Raw genomic sequence first — 18,966 nt, forward strand, 5'->3', positions numbered from 1 at the left:
ACCTAACATGCAGTTTTACAACCAACTGGTCCTAACTTGTCATGGGGCAGCTCGAGGTCTGCTTGTCCAGTACTGGGAGGTCTGGAAAAAAGCCTGAGGGTCCTCACGAAGGAGACATACATCCAGGAGCACAGACAGACAGACAGACAGACAGACAGACAGACAGACAGACAGACAGACAGGCAGACAGACAGACAGACAGACAGACAGACAGACAGACAGACAGACAGACAGAGGTGACGATCGGCAGGGAGCCGCCAGGTCAGCCGACCAGGTGGTCCGGTCTACATCTTGTCCATTCAAACCTGGGGGTGTTGTGTCTGGAACTCCTGCAGCAGAACCCACTTCAGCAGATGGTATGGTGATTAATGCAACCATTTTAATAGGCCAGTTGAGCTCTTTTAGTGTCATAAAATGAATCAAATATTTTTACAGTGAAATTCCCTCTGCTGAAGTAACTTATGACATGTTGCTGAACTGAATCCTCTTTCCTGAAGTGCATGTCTCTGTACTAGTCCTTTATCCCTTCCTGGAAGGTTGGATAAGTATGCATGAAGTATATGATTGTTATGGCAATAGGCAGCTTCATGTGAATATTTGTCTCAAGAGGTTTTATTCTTAACCTTGAGACATATACATGTGGTGCAAATAAAATATGGATTCTGATTCATTAATCTAGAAACAAACAGAATTGAGCAAGATAGAGGAAAGACATGTCTAAAGAAGTAAAAGGGAATGATTTTTCTCCCTCCTTTGCTCTCTTCTGTGTGAGCTAATAAGCAACATGTTTACTGGCAACTGAGGCCTGTGTACCTAACAACATTAACCCTATTAAATGACTTTATAGATGCTGCTGCACAGTAAATCGAGCCATAAAGACTCTGCAGAGAAGACTTTGGGAGTGAGGTGAAGACTCCTGTTTTGCCCCTGGGCCACACATAGATCCCAGAGATTGAGAGAAAGGTAAACAGGGGAACATTTTTGAAGAATGCGTTAGATATGAGTTACATAGCCTCTGGAGCACTAATGTGAGCCTTTTAGTCTGGATGATCGGTCAGTTTGAGTCATCTTTTTTCATTCTTGAGAGGGGAAATATTTCTCTCTCTCTCTCTCTCTCTCTCTCTCTTTCTATTCGTGTTATCAAATATGACTAAGAGGTTTTATTTTCGTTTTCCGAATTAGAGTCCACTCTTCAATCTGTTTTATATGCAGTAGAATTTCCGAAAGAGATTGAGATTGAAGGACGAAAACAGGGTCTTATGTTTGTTGTATGGCATACCAGTTCTACAGTCAAACACTAAAAAGTTTTATTTATCCTCATTTATAGGTTTTACCTCATTTAAGGCAAACTGATAATAATATACTTACCTCTAAAATAAAATACAATGACATAATCAAGACAAAAAGACTGAAAATTACATCATTCAATGTCCCCGGTCTTTCACTCTTTGCCGCCAACCAAGCTGAACTTTAAACACTGAAACTGAACCAGCATAATAGAATATAATATAATGATGTAATATATATATAAACTGGAAGATGCTGGAACCCCAGTGTTCCTGTCCAGTGTTAAAGGCTGTTTTACATTGCCACGCATGGAAAGGGTGCCGATCAAGGAAGAATTTCCAAGATCCACACCTTTAGGGATAGTTGAAATTTGCAGCTGCACCATTAGCAAATCAAAAGCCTTCTGAAGAAACATTTTCTGGGTAGATGTTTGGATACTTTTCAGTGTTCCGACAGGACAATAATCATTAAGCTTCTGGAATAATCCAGATTTCAACAGTAGCCAGAAATAGGCCACATGCTTTTTGCCACAAGAAGCATGTGGTTAAGATGCAACCAACAGACATTAATCCAAATTTTATTGAAGCTGTATGCATTTGGTGAATGCAGCCCTGTATACACTGCTCAAAAAAATAAAGGGAACACTTAAACGACACAATATAACTCCAAATAAATCAAATGTCTGTTAAATCAAACTGTCCACTTAGGAAGCAACACTGATTGACAATCAATTTCACATATTGTTGTGCAAATTGAATAGACAACAGGGGGAAATCTTTGGTGATTAGCAAGACACACTTAATAAAGGAGTGGTTCTGCAGGTGGGGACCACAGACCACTTCTCAGTACCTTTGCTTTCTGGCTGATGTTTTGGTCCCTTTTGAATGTTAGTGGTGCTTTCACACTCGTGGTAGCATGAGACGGACTCTACAACCCACACAAGTGGCTCAGGTAGTGCAGCTCATCCAGGATGGCACATCAATGCGAGCTGTGGCAAGAAGGTTTGCTGTGTCTGTCAGCGTAGTGTCCAGAGCCTGGAGGTGCTACCAGGAGACAGGCCAGTACACCAGGAGACGTGGAGGAGGCCGTAGGAGGGCAACAACCCAGCAGCAGGACCGCTACCTCCGCCTTTGTACAAGGAGGAACAGGAGGAGCACTGCCAGAGCCCTGCAAAATGACCTCCAGCAGGCCACAAATGTGCATGTGTCTGCACAAACGGTTAGAAACCGACTCCATGAGGATGGTATGAGGGCCCGATGTCCACAAATGGGGGTTGTGTTCACAGACGTGACAGAGTCTGGAGACACCGTGGAGAGTGATCTGCTGCCTGCAACATCCTTCAGCATGACCGGTTTGGCAGTGGGTCAGTAATGGTGTGGGGCGGCATTTCTTTGGAGGGCCAAATGACCCTCCATGTGCTCGCCAGAGGGAGCCTGACTGCCATTAAGTATCCACCGTCTTATCAGGAGCATGCCCAGGCGTTGTAGGGAGGTCATACAGGCACGTGGAGGTCACACACAATACTGAGCCTCATTTTGACTTGTTTTAAGGACATTACATCAACGTTGGATCAGCCTGTAGTGTGTTTTTCCACTTTAATTTTATGTGTGACTCCAAATCTAGACCTCCATTGGTTAATAAATTTGATTTTCATTAATGATTTTTGTGTGATTTTGTTGTCAGCACATTCAACTTTGTACAGAACATATATATATATATATATATATATATATATATATATGATTTCTAGCCTGCATGGATCAGAGAAAACCAGCCAATTCTTCTTTTTAAAAACTAATGCAGTTTTACAGGATGCTGCATTATTTTTCTACACTACAACAAATAATGGTTCAAATGGTGTGTACTGGAGATGCTTAACCAAACATTCAGGGTCCTATTGTAGTAGCTGTGAGAACAAAACGTCATTATCCATAACTCCATCTTCACTTAAACTCTGACCGTGCAACGAAAGCAAGGAATCTCACACTTCAGTGTGCCAGAGAACCATAAAAAATAGCAGGGCTGACAATAGAAACTCCGTGAACTGATAGGCTGATTTTATAGCTCTAAGTAGGATATTTTCCTTCCACAGAAAACTGTTAAGTGTTTTTCCATAGGGCATCCCCAGTCGTTGACACTTCATAATGATAAAAACTAGACTGGATTGCCTTGCAACAGAGAAACAAACACAAATTTTAACCTGGTGCCCCCCACCTCCAGCACCACCCAACCGTATCATGAGCACACATGAGTCATTGACTCAAAGAGTCAGCCCCTTTGTAGACTACTGAGTGATTCTTTCCGTCCTCCCCAGGGCAGTGCTTACTAAGTCGAGCCCTTACCAATTCATCGCTGTCCATGATGACAAGGATGATGCCATTAGTGGTTTGATGTTTTGTAGTTTCATACTATTTTACAAGAGCTCCTGTAATGAACAAATTAGGAGCGGTGGTAACATTTATGGTTATGGTTACTCGTGTGCACATTTAAAAGCACACGCACACAAACTTAAGTCATTCAGGTGAGATTTTCCAGGAGCAAAGGTGCATTCCACATGCTGGCTGCAATATAGATTGGACTTGGAAATTATCCAGAGCAGAGTGCATATCCAGGGCAACCTACGTACTCATAAGCAAACACAGTGTATTTACACCGAGAAGGCTCTAACACACTCTCTTATTTAAAATTATTGTTAAGTATTAGAGACAGTAAAGGTGCAGCAGCCACATTTGCAGTCGGTTCTGGATACAGCTGCTCTTTTATAGGGACAATTACTAGCAGCCATTTAAAGGCCTTAATATGTCTAACATGCACAGCAACCTGAATGCAATGCACTGTGGGGCCTCTCAGTAACCCTCCGGACCAGTTTTCCTTCCAAGGCGCTCTAGGTGAGCAGTCGTTCGGGGGTACAGTACCCCACTGGTCTTTCATAAGCCACGATACAGTCGTCAAATCCACCTCTGGGATAAAAAGAATGACGCCACATGCACACATAAACGTACAAAGATGTTGGTGCAAGGTATGCGAGGCAGCTGCAACAGATTATACATTACAGCAGCACACTTCAGTTGTTAAGGGACCGCTGCATCCTCTCTGTGTGATCTCCAGATCTGTCAAAGTGTGGTCTGATCTTGTCGTAACTCATAATTTCTTCAATCTGACATTCTTAATGAAATGTATCCTTAGAGAACAATACTTGCTCAGTGGGAAAGAGAAACTGGGAATACAGCGCCTTGTAAGTATTCCTGTCCCTTTAACTTGTATTTTTTGGGGGGTTTATGTGATAAACTAACACAAGACATATGTGTGCAAAAATAGGCATACATGGTTCTAAAAACAAATAATTTTAACACTGTGGCATGGATTCGTATCACCTCCCTTCACACCGATACCTATAATGTCCGGTACAAACATCAGATTACCATCAAAACACCCCAAATTAGCAAATTAAGACCTGTGTGTATGTTCTGTTAAGGCCTCAGAGGTTTGTTAGAGAACAACATCATGAAGACCAAGGAACACAGCACACAGATCAGGGAGAAAGTTGTGGAGAAGTTTAAAACAGTGTTCAATATCCCAAGAGGATTGTTCAGCCTTTCGTCTGAAAATGGAGAGTGTGACATAACTAATTCCAAGCCAACATAGACATAGCGGTCCACCTAAACTAAAAGAGCAAGTGGAGCATTATGAGAGAAACTCCAAGTGAAACTTCAATGAGAGTTACTATGGGCCAAGAGCCCCATAGTAACTCTAGAAGAGCTGCAGAGATCCACAGCTGAGGTGGGGGAATGCAAAGCACTATATATGGTGGAAAACTAACACTTTCTTCACCTTGTACTCATCACTCTATAAAGAATCATGGTAGTGGCAGCATCATGCTGTGGGGATGATGTCTTCTGCTGGAACAGGAAAGAGGATAGATGGAGCTAAATACAAGCCAACTGGAAGAAAAACAGTTGGAGGCAGCAAAAGATTGGACCAGTCAAACTAATTACCCAAATCAAACTGGGAAGCTGTGGCGATACTTCAAAATTGCTGTTCCTAGTCGCTCTGTTCAATCTGACTGAGTTTGGGGTATTTTAAAAAAAATAGGCAACAATTTCATTCTGTACATGTGCAAAGCTGGCGAAGAAAGACCTGCCATTGTAATTTCGGCAAAAGATGCTTTTACAGTATATTGTCTCAGAGTTGAATAAAATTCAAGCCACACTCTTCAGATAATTACAGGTCCTTCTCAAAATATTAGCATATTGTGATAAAGTTCATTATTTTCCATAATGTCATGATGAAAATTTAACATTCATATATTTTAGATTCATTGCACACTAACTGAAATATTTCAGGTCTTTTATTGTCTTAATACGGATGATTTTGGCATACAGCTCATAAAAACCCAAAATTCCTATCTCACAAAATTAGCATATCATTAAAAGGGTCTCTAAACGAGCTATGAACCTAATCATCTGAATCAACGAGTTAACTCTAAACACCTGCAAAAGGGGACCTGCAGAAGCAGTGGACTGAGTCTGGAGTAGAAACATCCAGAGCCACTGTGCACAGGCGTGTGCAGGAAAATGGGCTACAGGTGCCGCATTCCCCAGGTCAAGCCACTTTTGAACCAGAAACAGCGGCAGAAGCGCCTGACCTGGGCTACAGAGAAGCAGCACTGGACTGTTGCTCAGTGGTCCAAAGTACTTTTTTCGGATGAAAGCAAATTCTGCATGTCATTCGGAAATCAAGGTGCCAGATTCTGGAGGAAGACTGGGGAGAAGGAAATGCCAAAATGCCAGAAGTCCAGTGTCAAGTACCCACAGTCAGTGATGGTCTGGGGTGCCGTGTCAGCTGCTGGTGTTGGTCCACTGTGTTTTATCAAGGGCAGGGTCAATGCAGCTAGCTATCAGGAGATTTTGGAGCACTTCATGCTTCCATCTGCTGAAAAGCTTTATGGAGATGAAGATTTCACATAAAACCCCAACAAAATCCATTAAAGTCTATGCTTTTAGTTCAAACAGTATCATGCAGTATGAATACTTTTGCAAAGCACTACCTGCTTTTTTTGCAGTTACCATCCAAGTCACATCAGACACATCAAAAGAATAAAGAAAGCCTCAGACAGCAAGCTTCAGTTTGAAAAGTCCCATTTGAGGGATTTGAGTTCTCTCACACTCACATATAGGCTACATTTGGGAACCTTTACACATTTACACACCTCCATTACCTTATGCACATTTACCAATTTCTTTAACTGGACAGACAGACATGAAGCAATCTGGGCACAAGTCCCTGCAAGCAGCTACCCGTTCCCCCTGTCCCAGCTCATTTTCCCCTTAAAACACTGCCTCTTTATTCTCTATGAACGTTAAAAAAAAAAACAACTCTCTCTTACTGCACACACACACACACACACACACACACATACACACATACTCTCTCTTGCACATGAAACAGGGGACTTCCAGCCTCTAAGAAATAGCAGTATAATTGCCGGTGCTCTGTTGTCTATCAAGACCTGACCTTTTCAACATGTGTGCGTCGTGTTGGGAGCGATGGGAACCGGCGAGGAGGAAGACAGGGGTCTCACCAGCTCTGTGGTGGTCTGACCCAAATCCCCCTCCTCTTTTTTCCCCCTCCGACTCAAACGAAACAGTGGGAACTCCCAGTGTGTCCGGGCATCGGTGAGTTCGGAGGCTAGCACAGGGGAGGACATGGCGAACCCACAAATCACTTTCTTGGCAGGGTGAACATCAAAGCCGGGGCAGGACAATATGGAAATGGTAGAGAGGGCAGAGAGCTGCTCTATCTTGATGGGGTCTCAGAGGGACAGAGGAAAGCTGGAAGTATATAAGTAGAATCCAGACTTTACGGTGGTAAGCTCTTTGCCGGTGCCAATGGGAAAGCTGTGAACTGGTATTGCCTTATATTTTCTGGCCCTGGAAGAAGTACATTAAAGAATGAAACATATACAATGACACATTCATAATAAACATATAACAATTTCCAAAGTTTTGATTCAAGAGATGCGGCGAAAAGTCATCAAAACAAACAAGATGAAACCAATAACGAGGGTAAAAAAGAAGATGTGGGGTTCATGAGAGAGCTTTTCTTAGGATGTAATAAATACTGCACGGGCATAATGAATTGTCCACAAACCCAATGAAATGTCATCTTCACATCCTTCACATCATGACAGACAAGCCCAGAAGGGGCACACAAAGCTGACCTCAGTGGTTTATTTGGAGACTATAAGCTCATGATTACTGCAATTCGCAGATGTGGTTTTCACCTTACCCTTCAACCTACTTGTCTTTCACAGACTACAGGCAGACCCAATCTTTTGGACCTTAAAATAAGGGCAGTAGGGGTGGTTGTGATGATGGTGGTGATGTATGGGATTAAGCAAAGATTTGACTTGAGTGACAGAGGAATGAAGATGACTTAGTTGGAAAAAGACGTGGGTAAAAAGATCGGAAAAGGTTGCAAGATATAACCAGCTGAAAAATTCAATTCAATTCTATTCAGTTTTATTTATTCACAACAAATGTCGTCTCAAGGCACTTTACAAAGTCAATTCAATCATATCATACAGATTTTAAGTCGAGTAAATACATTCCAATTAATCCTGTCAAATAGTGCAGTCAGATTCAGTTTATTATTAAAATTGGTTAAAAAGTTTTTCTATTCAAGGAAACCAAGCCGATTGCATTGAGTCAGTGACTCGCAGCATTCACTCGTCTTGAATTAGAAGATGACTTGAGAATCCACTTTAGTTGCTTCATGTCCTCAGCAACTAACGTGCCTGTAGGCAGTTTTGCAAGAGGCCTTAATTGAGATTTTCCTCAACACATTGCAACTCCTATGGCAACCACACTAAACTTAGCTAAAAAGCACTTTGACTCCAGGAGAGAAACCCCTTCCTACTTTATGGGCCGTACTGCGAAGCTGTTTCGCACGCATCACGCTAACGATTAACTGCGGCTAATGTAATCCCCCGACCCCCTGCCCATGTAGCTGCTCTGAAAACAGCACCGCTGCTGCTTTTAAAAAAATAATTACAGCAGGTCTTTGGTGCTTTTATTGTTGTCATTACTGGAGGCCATAAAAGCAGTGGCAGCTATGATCAAACCTCTGGGATCAGAAAACAGTTTTTCTGGCATTCTTGTCTTTAGAAGTTGCAGATGGAGGCCCAAGTGTACACAAAAATGCACACTGTGGTGGTTACTGGAGGATCTAGGAGTTGACTTGCATCAGAAAAAAAAATATTTTAGGTTCCCTTTGATAAAAGCCCATTCTGTCATTACAGTCTAGTGAGGCCTGTCTTTTTTGGATTTGAACTTTAATTCTACTTTAACTGCTTTTCTCCAGTTCACTTCGAAATGTTCTTGTAGAAACATAGGTCTAGTCAAACCAACTTCTGATTCATGTAGGTCATGGGTTGTTATGGTCCAGTTGTTTATCCAAATGCCAGACAGCAGCTGTTAAGAGTCCACATAAATAAGACTGAAGCAGGCTGGTTCTGTAAAGTTACCCAGTGCGCATCTGATCCAGTATGAGTTTTTTCAGTTCTGCTATGGTGGCTCTGGAGCCGACAGATGAAGGCTATGAGATGAATACCCCCTAATTTTCATGTTCTATTTATAAAATGGCATTGGCACATAACCTGAGTAAATACAAAAAAAATAATAATTATTTTATTTCTCTAGGAACAATGCTATCCAGCCCAACCAGACCCAATGTAAAAAAAAAATATTGCCCCCTAAACTTGATAACTGGTTTTGAGACTTTTACATCATTGTGGAGGAATTTTGGTCTACGCTTTTTTGCAGAATTGTTTTAAGTCAGCCTCAGTGGAGGGTTTTCAAGCGTGAATTATGTGCTTAAGGCTGTACAAAGCATCGTCAACTGGATTTACGTCTGGATTTTGAATAGTCCACTCCAAAATATTTATTTATTTTGTCATTTATTTATCAAGAGCCATGCAGAGGTCAGCTTACTGTTATGATTAAGGCTCATTGTGCTGCTGCATAACCCAGGTGCACTGGAGCTTATAATCATGAACTGATGGATGTGCATTCTCCTTCAGGATTTACTCTGAGAGAGCAGAATTCATTATTCCTTCAATTATGGCAAGTAGTCAAGATTCTAATGAAGTAAAGCAGCCTGAGACCTGTCATTTCACAGAATGTGTTCCAAAAAACATCTTGATGATCCCCAAGACTTTCAGGCAAGTGATTTCTTCAGGCTAGAGGTTAGTGAAGTATAACAAAAAAATATCAAATTTAATTAAGAATTTTATAAGGTGGCTGACTACCTTTTTTTTTTCATTTACAAAATCGTTTTGGATTTATCCAGGTTATCAGTCCGATCTGAACATTTAAGTGTTATAAAACCAGAGGAAATCTGTTAGAGGGCATATATTAGAAGGATCTAAACCATAAAAAGTCTCTTCTTTTTTTCCTTTTTTACAACTCAAGATAAAGTGGCAAACGAGAGATCACAACAAACTGATTATCAGCAGGAAGTGGCTCCATTATGGGCTTAAAGATGGGAGAGAGTGCTCTTTGGTTACAGCTCTCAGTCAAATCCACGCATTCCATCGGGGTTTAGGGTAGAGCCGGGTCACCCCTGTGATGGGTCCTGCGGGGTTTTAGGAATGGGTGGGCCACCCTCACTCTTTTCTCCAGCCGCTGTCCCTGGAGCGCTGCTTTGGGCACAGCTGAGGATGCAGGACAGATTCCTGGATAGTAGAGGAGGAAATAGAGGGTGTGTGGGTGTCTGTCAAGAGACACTTGACAGCTTTTTGCTATGACCTTGTGAGAGGTTGTGTTGTGAAGGAGGAAGTTTTTTGGAGGGGTGTGAAGCACACATTTAATTATCCCTGAAATGTGGGAGTTCCTGGGCTGAACATTTATGCATCTATCAATAAAGATATACTGTATCCAATCCAGTCTGGAGAATCAGCAAGAGCAGACAAGTGGTTTGGAAACCTAAGATGCCTCAAGAGCGTTAATCTTAAAATTATAAGGGAAATCCCGTAAACTTCTGAAATATCTCATTATCTGAGTGAGCCATTGTGACCATTCTCCTAAAAACCTAACAGGGACCTATTTTTCTTATTGCATTCCTTCATCTTTCTAATGTGATTAGAAAGGAGTGTGAGCACTTTTACGATCTGTACTCCACAACCCAATGATGCCCCTGAGAGCAGGAGCAGCGGAAAAAAGAAATAATTGAGACAACTGCCGAGCTCCCTCCCCTGGGAGTGAAGTCAGAGCAGACTGAAGAGATGCATTGTGCTGGGTTTGGATCAATGTAGGCAAGAGACTGCAGAATCATGTGCATGATGGAATATCTTACTCTGAAAACTGTTTCTGACTTTTTTCTGTGTGTGTCTGCCTCTGTGATGCAGAATGTCAGGGGAACATTTCTGTCTTCAGTTTGTTTTCTCTACACGTCGCTGGGAGGCTCCGCTCACTGGGAAATGGCTTTGAAACTGGGGCCAATACTAAGGCGAGATGGGGAGGCCCGGTCTCAGTGTTGGTACATGTATACATGAGACTTATTTACTTGTCGTCCAGCAGGAAATGAGGAACGATAACAAGCTTGGGAAAGAAAAGCAGAATAACAAACAGATGGTATCTCATCCACTTCTTTTTTGTAGCTTTCTCTCTTTGTATTTTTTCTCTCTATTTCTAGTCTTTAATTTCTTTTATGTACCTTAATGGGGTGAGTTTGCTAGACCCCAACAGGAAGTGGGAAAAAGTTTACAGTAAGTATGTCCCTGCAGTAAGTATCTGATTCCCAGCAGCAAGTGCTTGCTTACATTTAACAGAGTCACAGAAACACCTTTATGGATGCATAGGGAGCATCATCATATTCTGAATAATTTCTTCAAACAATTTAAAGACAGTTTGAGTGGGACTAAAGTTCAGAAACAAAACAAAAAAACTAAAATTTCAGTAAGTGGGCTTTTATGGTGAATTGCAGAGGTATACAAACTCATCTGACGGTGTTTTTAGGATAATTATGTTATAAAGTTATGGGATCCAGCCTTTCCTCCAGGATCCCGCTGTACTGAGCTTAATCCATCTTCCTATCAGTTTTGACCAGCTTCCCTGTTCCTGCTGAAGAAAAGCATCCCCATAGCATGATACTGCCACCACCATATGTGACCATTTGGATAATGTGTTAATGTGTGCAGTGTTAATTTTCCACCACACATAGGATATTGTATTTCATCCAGAAAGTAAAAAATTAAATGAAATTAGGGTATCAGAGTAAAGGGGAATGTAAGTGCAAGCATCATTCTTTAGATTTTTCAAGTTTTTCTTGATTTTCTTGAAAACCGTGTAAATTCTTACTTTGAATATGCCTTTTAGGAAATACAAAGGAAAAATATTTCAGAAAATCCAAAAAAAAACAACAAAAAACAATTGAAATAAGGTTTTATTCCCTCTTGGATTTTCTCCAATGTGATTTTTCTAAAAATGAAAAATTCCTTTTCAGGTTCTTCAACATTCTATTCATTTTAACTCATGTGTTGTTGATACTGCAAAAGCATTTTGAATCTAACTTTTTATGGGAGGTTTCTGAAAGTAAAGGTTCATTGTTTCTTTCAAGATCTTTATACAACATATCTAAACAACAAATAATTTTTTCCTTGTGAAGGAATGCTTTTTTTTCTTAACTCGTTTTCGAGGTTTTGTCCTCCTGATATTGCCTCGACATGCTTACTCATCCCAATCAACCCCATCAGCCTCACTGTTGCTCAGCCACCTGTGGCCAACCCTTGGTGGTGGCCTTTGACCTGAGAGGGTCGTGATTAGAGCTGAGAATAAAAACTAAGGGACTCGGCAGAGGGAAAGGATGCCGATGGACAGATTTTTCAACTTTCAACCAGGCTAAACCCTGCTCTGACGCAGACAGGCCACCACACCCAATATATATATGAAAGATGTGCATCATAGGCACTGATCATTAGTGCAGGTGGTTGGGAGGGGAGGGGGGGGGGGGTGCAAAAGCAGGGAGAAACAATGGAGATCACCAAGCATTTTAATTAGCCTGAATCCCTCCGGTGAAGAGAAGGGGGAGATGGAGGAGAGGTTGCATCTGTGTGAAAACAGAGAGCAAGCAAAGAGGGCAGAAAACAAAGGAGGGAGATTCAGGAAAAACGTTTAAATATCTTCTCATAAACCAGTGTGTGGGATTACACATGCAAAAGAATGCACAAAACACCAAATTCCTCCCAGAGAGTTAATCTTGTAAATTTTAGGCACTCATTATACAAAACATGGAATTTGGAGGGATGTGCATGAGAAGCCACCCTGTAAATGAGTGGGGGAAAATGTTCCATGCTGGGATAAACTCTAAGGCGTTTATGTGAGTGACTCTCACAGGACTTTACTCAGGAGTCCACAAAAAAAAACATAAAGGCGCTGTTATTGGTCCCACAGCGAAACTTGTGCTGCGATCCTTCACTTCCTCCTCTTGCATGCTCATTGCTTCCTCTAACTCCATCTTTATCTTCAATGCAGTTTTTATCTCTTCCCTCTGTTCCTTTGTAATCAAGTCTAAGTTTCCTAATTCTGTGAGACAAGAGGCTGGCACACACACTCATTTGTAAGAGTGAATATTTTGCAGTATTAGCCACAGGAACAGTGTAAGAGGTGGAGGAGGTTAACGTAATGCAAGATATCAAGATTATCAGTGCTTTGTGTTGTAGAAGTATCACTTAAACGTTTCATATTCTTTCATGTTACAACCCGAAACGTCTGTGTATTTTTGTGAATTACATGATAAACCAACACGAAGTTTTAGATGATTGTGAAATGGAAGAAAAATAACACTTGGATTTCACATTTTTACAAAAAACTATCTGAAAAATATCACAAGTTTTTGTTTTAAACCCACTCAACTCAAATAGCCAATAGGGTATGGTAACTCTGAGGGAGCTGCAGAAATTTACAGCTCTGGTGAGAGAATGAAACGACTTCTGACGGGGTGATGATTCACGTTCCAGCAGGACAATCACCCTAAACATAGAGCCAGAACTACAATGAACTTGTTTAAATCAAAAAATATTCATGCTTCAAAATGGTCTAGTTAAAGACCAAGTCTAAGAATCTATGGCAGGTTTTAAAGGGATGTTGATAGGGGCTCTCTATCCAATCTGAGTTGTAGAAAGCACTTAGAGAAATAGCCCAATAGACTTACCGCTGTAACCACAGCTACAAAGATTTGACTCAGGAGCTAACAAATGCACACCAGACTTTTTAGATTTGTATTTGTGAAATAATAATTTTTCTTCCTCCTCACAATTATGCACTACTTTGTGGTGGTCCTGAATATTCTACTGCTGCTCTTCATTTTTTATAGACCATCTCTGCTCAGAGAGACATGAAGGGGACATCAACATGGACGAATAAAGTGTGTGGCCATGAAACAAAATATGGATCATCAGGGGAAAAAAATAGTTGGAAACTGAATGTATGTGTACTCAAACCTAAATAATGACTGATAAGGACATAGTGACGCGCACTAGAGAGATATTGTTTTAAATTGGGGTCATGGAGAGCTTTGTGACAGACTGAGGGCCATTAAGGATCTCAGCGGCAGGACTGAGTGATCTAATATAAAAGTGGCACAGAGTGAAAGTGTGTGCTTGTTTATACCTATATGGCTCGGCTTCATTGTGTGAGGGTTTCATAACATTGCCCATATGACAGTGCCAAGTTTCGTCCTTAGCTAGCCCACCCGGGATGGCTCTGTAATGACCATGTCTAATCGGGTACTCTGGACACACACATCTACCTAAACCCACACACACACTCTCTCTTGCGCATGAAACAGGGTTAACATTGTTAACTTTGGCGCACCCATCATACAAAGTCTATTTTATGTTTTAATCAAGACATTCTTTAAAAAAAATGTTTGAATATCAGTAGTACATATAAGGTGAAGTTTCGTGCTATCTCCAGAATTACGAATCAAAATAAATGAATTTATTGTGCTGTTAGCAAGATGGGCCCTGAAATGGTTGGTTTGCACCTGCCTGGAGGTCAACCAAAGAGCCTAAACGACATGGAAGCTAAAATTCTTTCCAATCCTCTCACATTAACTTAGTCAAGTTTTAACCTGACAGTCATCTCATGTTTTTTTAGTTTCAGTCAGTCATGTTCAGTGCTGTGCCTCCTTCTATACATCTTCTGTTTATGCTTTTGTGTCACGCTTACTTGCTTCAGGTCATCCAACAAAATAACATTTTAGACACATAACCTGTAATAAATACGAAATGCACTTTAAATGGTTATTTCTCTTCAAGGGAAAAATGTTATTCAAACCTACCTTGCCCAATTTGAAAAAGTAAATCCCTTCTAAACCTCCTAACTGGTTACGATAACTAGGAATGAGTTTTTACGTTGCTCTGGGGGAAATTTGCCACACTCTTCTTTGCAGAATTGTTTTAATTAAGACACATTTTAGGGTTTTTAATTCCACAGCATCTCAGTCAGATTTAAGTCCGTACTTTGACAACGCACCACCAAAACCTTCATTCTAGCTTCTTTTTTTTAGCCTTTCAGAGATGGACTTGCTGTTGTGCTTTGGGTCAGTGTAATCATGTCTGGGTGTGGTTAGTGAGACCATAATTTAAACAAAAATTAGTTAATCACACATGGTTTAACATGGGAGGCAATTATATTTTTACACGGGGCCAATATACTTTGGATAGCTTTTCTCATTTGAAAACCAGTTTTTTTCTTTGTTTAATATTAAAATTTATTTAAAGATCTAAAACATTAAAATGTGAAAAAAAGCAAACACAGAAAATATCTGTAAGGGGTGCAAATACTTTCCCACAGCCCTGCATGTATCATTCATCTAACTTTATCTTCAGCTTCATGTACAGCTTCAGTATCTGATGCTTTCTTCCTGAGGCAGTCAAAGTTAGACAAACATTTGACATTTTAAGACCAAAACTGCAATCAGAAATGTTGCATCTGTGGTTTGACACCAACCTCAGAACTTGTTAGAACACATAACGTATAAGTGATTTATCATTTCAACCTCGGAAGAGGCAAACGTATTGAGGTCCGTTTGTGTGCATTGTGAATCAAAGAGGTTGCATAGGTGGGATTCTGTGCCTGTGTGGAGAGGGGAGTATTAAACTCAATGTCAGTGAGTTGGGGGCACATTCCTCACTTGATTTAGTGGACATTAAGATGAAGAGGAATGTGTCAAAGCTGCAGAGGCTTTAGTCCAAGGTGGTGTAAAACCGCCTGGGAGGAGCTCCGAGGCCTTCTGACAGCCCCGCTATGACGGATGAGTGACACTCGGCTTAACGTGAGAAGGATAGAGAGCAGACAAAAGACAAGAATGGAGGGTGGGAAGAAGAGGGAGAAGCCCATAGGAACAAATATAGCAATGTCACTGAAGAGTTAAGCAGGAGGGAGAAGGGATACTAACAAATATAACAGTTAAGGGAGGTGATGTGCAGTCAAGAATATGAGGGGTGGTAAAAGCAAAGAGCGGGGAACTAAGTCCAGTCAGGAGAGGAGGAGAAGGTGCCAAACGTTGGGATAAACGGGGAGAAGAAATGTGAGGAAAAGTCACACTCACCCAGGGACCACACAGGGTCCACCAAAAAGAAAATAACATCAAATCAAAATAGTTTCAGAAGCTTATCTTTATTTGCCCCAGATGGTTTGATTGTTGAAAAAAAGACACACAGAAAGAGAAATACAGACTCTTGTTTCTTAGGGTCCTATTTTTATAGCATCGGGTCAGTTGTGCAATGTTGACAGAACTGTAGACCAAAGGAAACCAACACAAGTTCTTAGTTTTATCAACTCTCTCTTATTCATAACATTTAAAAACATCTAAATCAGGTTACTGAGCTGACGTAAAACTCCAAAGTGGTGCAAAAGCATTAAAACATCAAAGAAAATCAGCTCAAAGACAAGCATCGGGTAAGATGTGCGTGTTGAAGATTTATTCATTCAGTCCTGAGACGGTGTAAGCTTAGAAAGTTTAGTCTTGTGGAGATAACACGACTGAACCTTTTGGAGAACAACTCACAGAAACTTAAATATTTTCTGGGTTTGTTCATTTCAAACTAATCTGACAGAAAAGTTGAAACTAGTGCTCCCAACAAGTATTGTCTGTGTATCAAAGGTCTGATGTTGTTCAGTAGCAACACATAAAGATTAAGAAGATCTGCACACTCATAGGGCTCGCTCCTATTGTCTTCATAGAGCTGACGTCGTCAGACTCCATCAACTGATATTTGGACCAGGAACTGCTCAGCCTATACAGTAGTAGCAGTTTGTGTTTACAAAATATGCCTATAAAGGTCTGCCAATAAAACAGCTTTTATTCTATGCGGGTATTGTCACACTGAAAATTTTGAAAAATCTAAACTTTAAATTTGTGTACATTTATTAAGTGGGGGAAAAATACAACTTTAAGAAAAAAAATATTTTTCAAGAATCCAAGAAATTATAATTTTTTTTCTTTTAAAGTTGATCAGTGTCTTAATGTTTAAATAAAAACAAACATGGCTTTCTGTTTCGCTGGGGAATAAATATGATGTTACACAGAAGCCAGCTGTCAAAGCCAATCTTCAAAGCCAGTTTCACACTGTGCAATAGTGCCCTGGGGTATAAATATGACACGAAGCAGAGGAAAATTTATCTTAGCCACTCTTCAAAAACCAAAAGAGAAGAGAACATACCATTCAAGAGAAGAAGAGTTCTCACTATGCAAAGATAAGCTACGGCAGTGTCAAAAATTGTATTACTTTCCTTTTTCTCCAAGTCATTAGCACTTTCAAAATGTCTCCTTTTCCTTATCCTCCACTACTTTCCAAAGTCCAACTACGCGTTAACATCCAAAACTTGTTAGATCCTTCTGATGTAACTCTGCAGCTGCAGCAATCCTGCAGTCTTACGTCTTCCATCATACAGTGTGACATTGTTACTACCAAGATTTTAATATATAAAGTTTACACAGTGTGACATGTTTAAGACCTATATTTGGAATCACCCAGTGTGCGCCTGACTTAAGGGAGATGTGTAATCTTCATAAGTTGAGAAATAGCTACAGGGACATATCTTCTCGCCCAGACTTGTTCAGATCTGCAGTCAGAGAAATAATTAAAAAGATTAAAACAACTGGAACTGTGACAAGGATACCTTGATAAGGGATCTAAGCTTATCCAAGCAAGATGGTGTGGGAGGTAAAATAAATATCTCCAAAGCTCACTCTGAGCAATGGCCTAAAAAGTCTGATCCGAGCACCTCTATGTGGAAAGATGGAGCAAGCAGCAGAAGGTCTACAGACCAAGAAATCACCACTGAAAAAACTAAGAGCAACACAAGAGATAAAGAAGTGGAGAGTAAAAAAGTTTTATGTGCTACTGCACTACAGAGACTGATAGTTATTATGCATGTCAGTCTTGCAAGTTTGCCCCAAACCCAGTGCAACAATACGGCTCGAAGCAACAATGAACTACATCACAATTTGGATGCACAGACAGTACATTTTTAACATGTTTCATGTCTTTTATTGTTGTACATTTTAGTAAAAGTAAGCCCCCACCCCCCCGCTACATCTAACGACCTCCAACCTCATAATAGAAATGAGAGCAATCTATAGAAGCAAAGAAAACATTAAAACAGACAAGAAAAGGTTTTTGTTTAGCTCTCTCACTAAAGCACATTTCAGGGAAAAAAGATCTGTATAGTGCGTGACTGTTTTGGTCTAGAAATGATGCAACGCACAGGCAGAGGTAAAAAAAAGGGGCATCAAAAAGCAACAACATCCAGCGAGCAAAGAAATGTGTACCCACTTCCTCACGCTGTGCGTAAACATGACTTCACTTCCTCCGTGATTCCTGAATGTGTCCACATGCTCCGTGAAATACATCAAAGTGCAAACACCATTTTTATGCAAGTCCCCCGTGCATGATAAAAAGCGACTCATTTACATTACATCTTCAATTAAATGGTTTCTGTTCTCGCTCTGAGGTTTACACCCTGCATTGTTTTTGATGTAAAGCTACATGACAGAAAAGATCAAGTGAAAGTGCACAAGTTTAAAAAAAAAAAAAAAACCCCACAAAATAAAAGTAAAGGTAGGAGATAAGCTTTTTGTGTAATTTAACATTTAAAATCGCTGTTCTCCACCCTGTGTCCTCACAACCCCAGTTCCCAACCCTGACGCTAAACCTCTGATGCTGCTGATGATGGTGCACGCCCCTGCTGGTGGAGTGGGGGAGCCTCTCACACGGTGAGGGAGATGAAGCTGTTGTATCTCTGGATGTTTCTCTTGAGGATCTCGGAGCACGGACCCAGCACTCGCTCAAAGCGGGGTCGGTCCAACTTCACGCACTTGAGGGGTCCACGAGCAACGACGGTGGCTGCGCGGGGACGGTTCAGCAGCAGGGCGATCTCACCTGGTGCAGAGGAGGCGGAGGGTAAAATCACATTAAGCAGATTAATCACTAATGACGCCAGATGCATTTCAGTAAATTAGAATATCACTAAAAAGTAAATTTATTTCAGAAATTGAATTTATAGAGTGAAACTATATAGATTCAATCCCATAATTCAGTTTTTTGAAAATATTATTATTACATTACAGTCCAAAGCTTCACTAGAAAGTCAAGACCTAAAAGGTCATTGC

The 18,966-nt window shown here is 40.7% G+C and overlaps 1 protein-coding gene across 1 annotated transcript in view; it reads right to left on the bottom strand.

Annotated features, from left to right (window-relative positions):
* Positions 1 to 15,949: 15,949 nt before the first annotated feature.
* The window catches only part of LOC124863574 (cAMP-dependent protein kinase type I-beta regulatory subunit-like), a 105,682-nt gene continuing 102,665 nt past the window's right edge, over positions 15,950 to 18,966 (bottom strand). The window contains exon 11 of the mRNA XM_047358009.1: positions 15,950 to 18,736. Within this exon, the coding sequence (XP_047213965.1) occupies positions 18,564 to 18,736 (173 nt within the window). The 3' untranslated portion in view covers positions 15,950 to 18,563. The remainder of the gene's footprint in view (positions 18,737 to 18,966) is intronic.

The sequence above is a fragment of the Girardinichthys multiradiatus genome, chromosome X, assembly GCF_021462225.1.
Source record: "Girardinichthys multiradiatus isolate DD_20200921_A chromosome X, DD_fGirMul_XY1, whole genome shotgun sequence".
Taxonomy (NCBI): Eukaryota; Metazoa; Chordata; class Actinopteri; order Cyprinodontiformes; family Goodeidae; genus Girardinichthys; species Girardinichthys multiradiatus.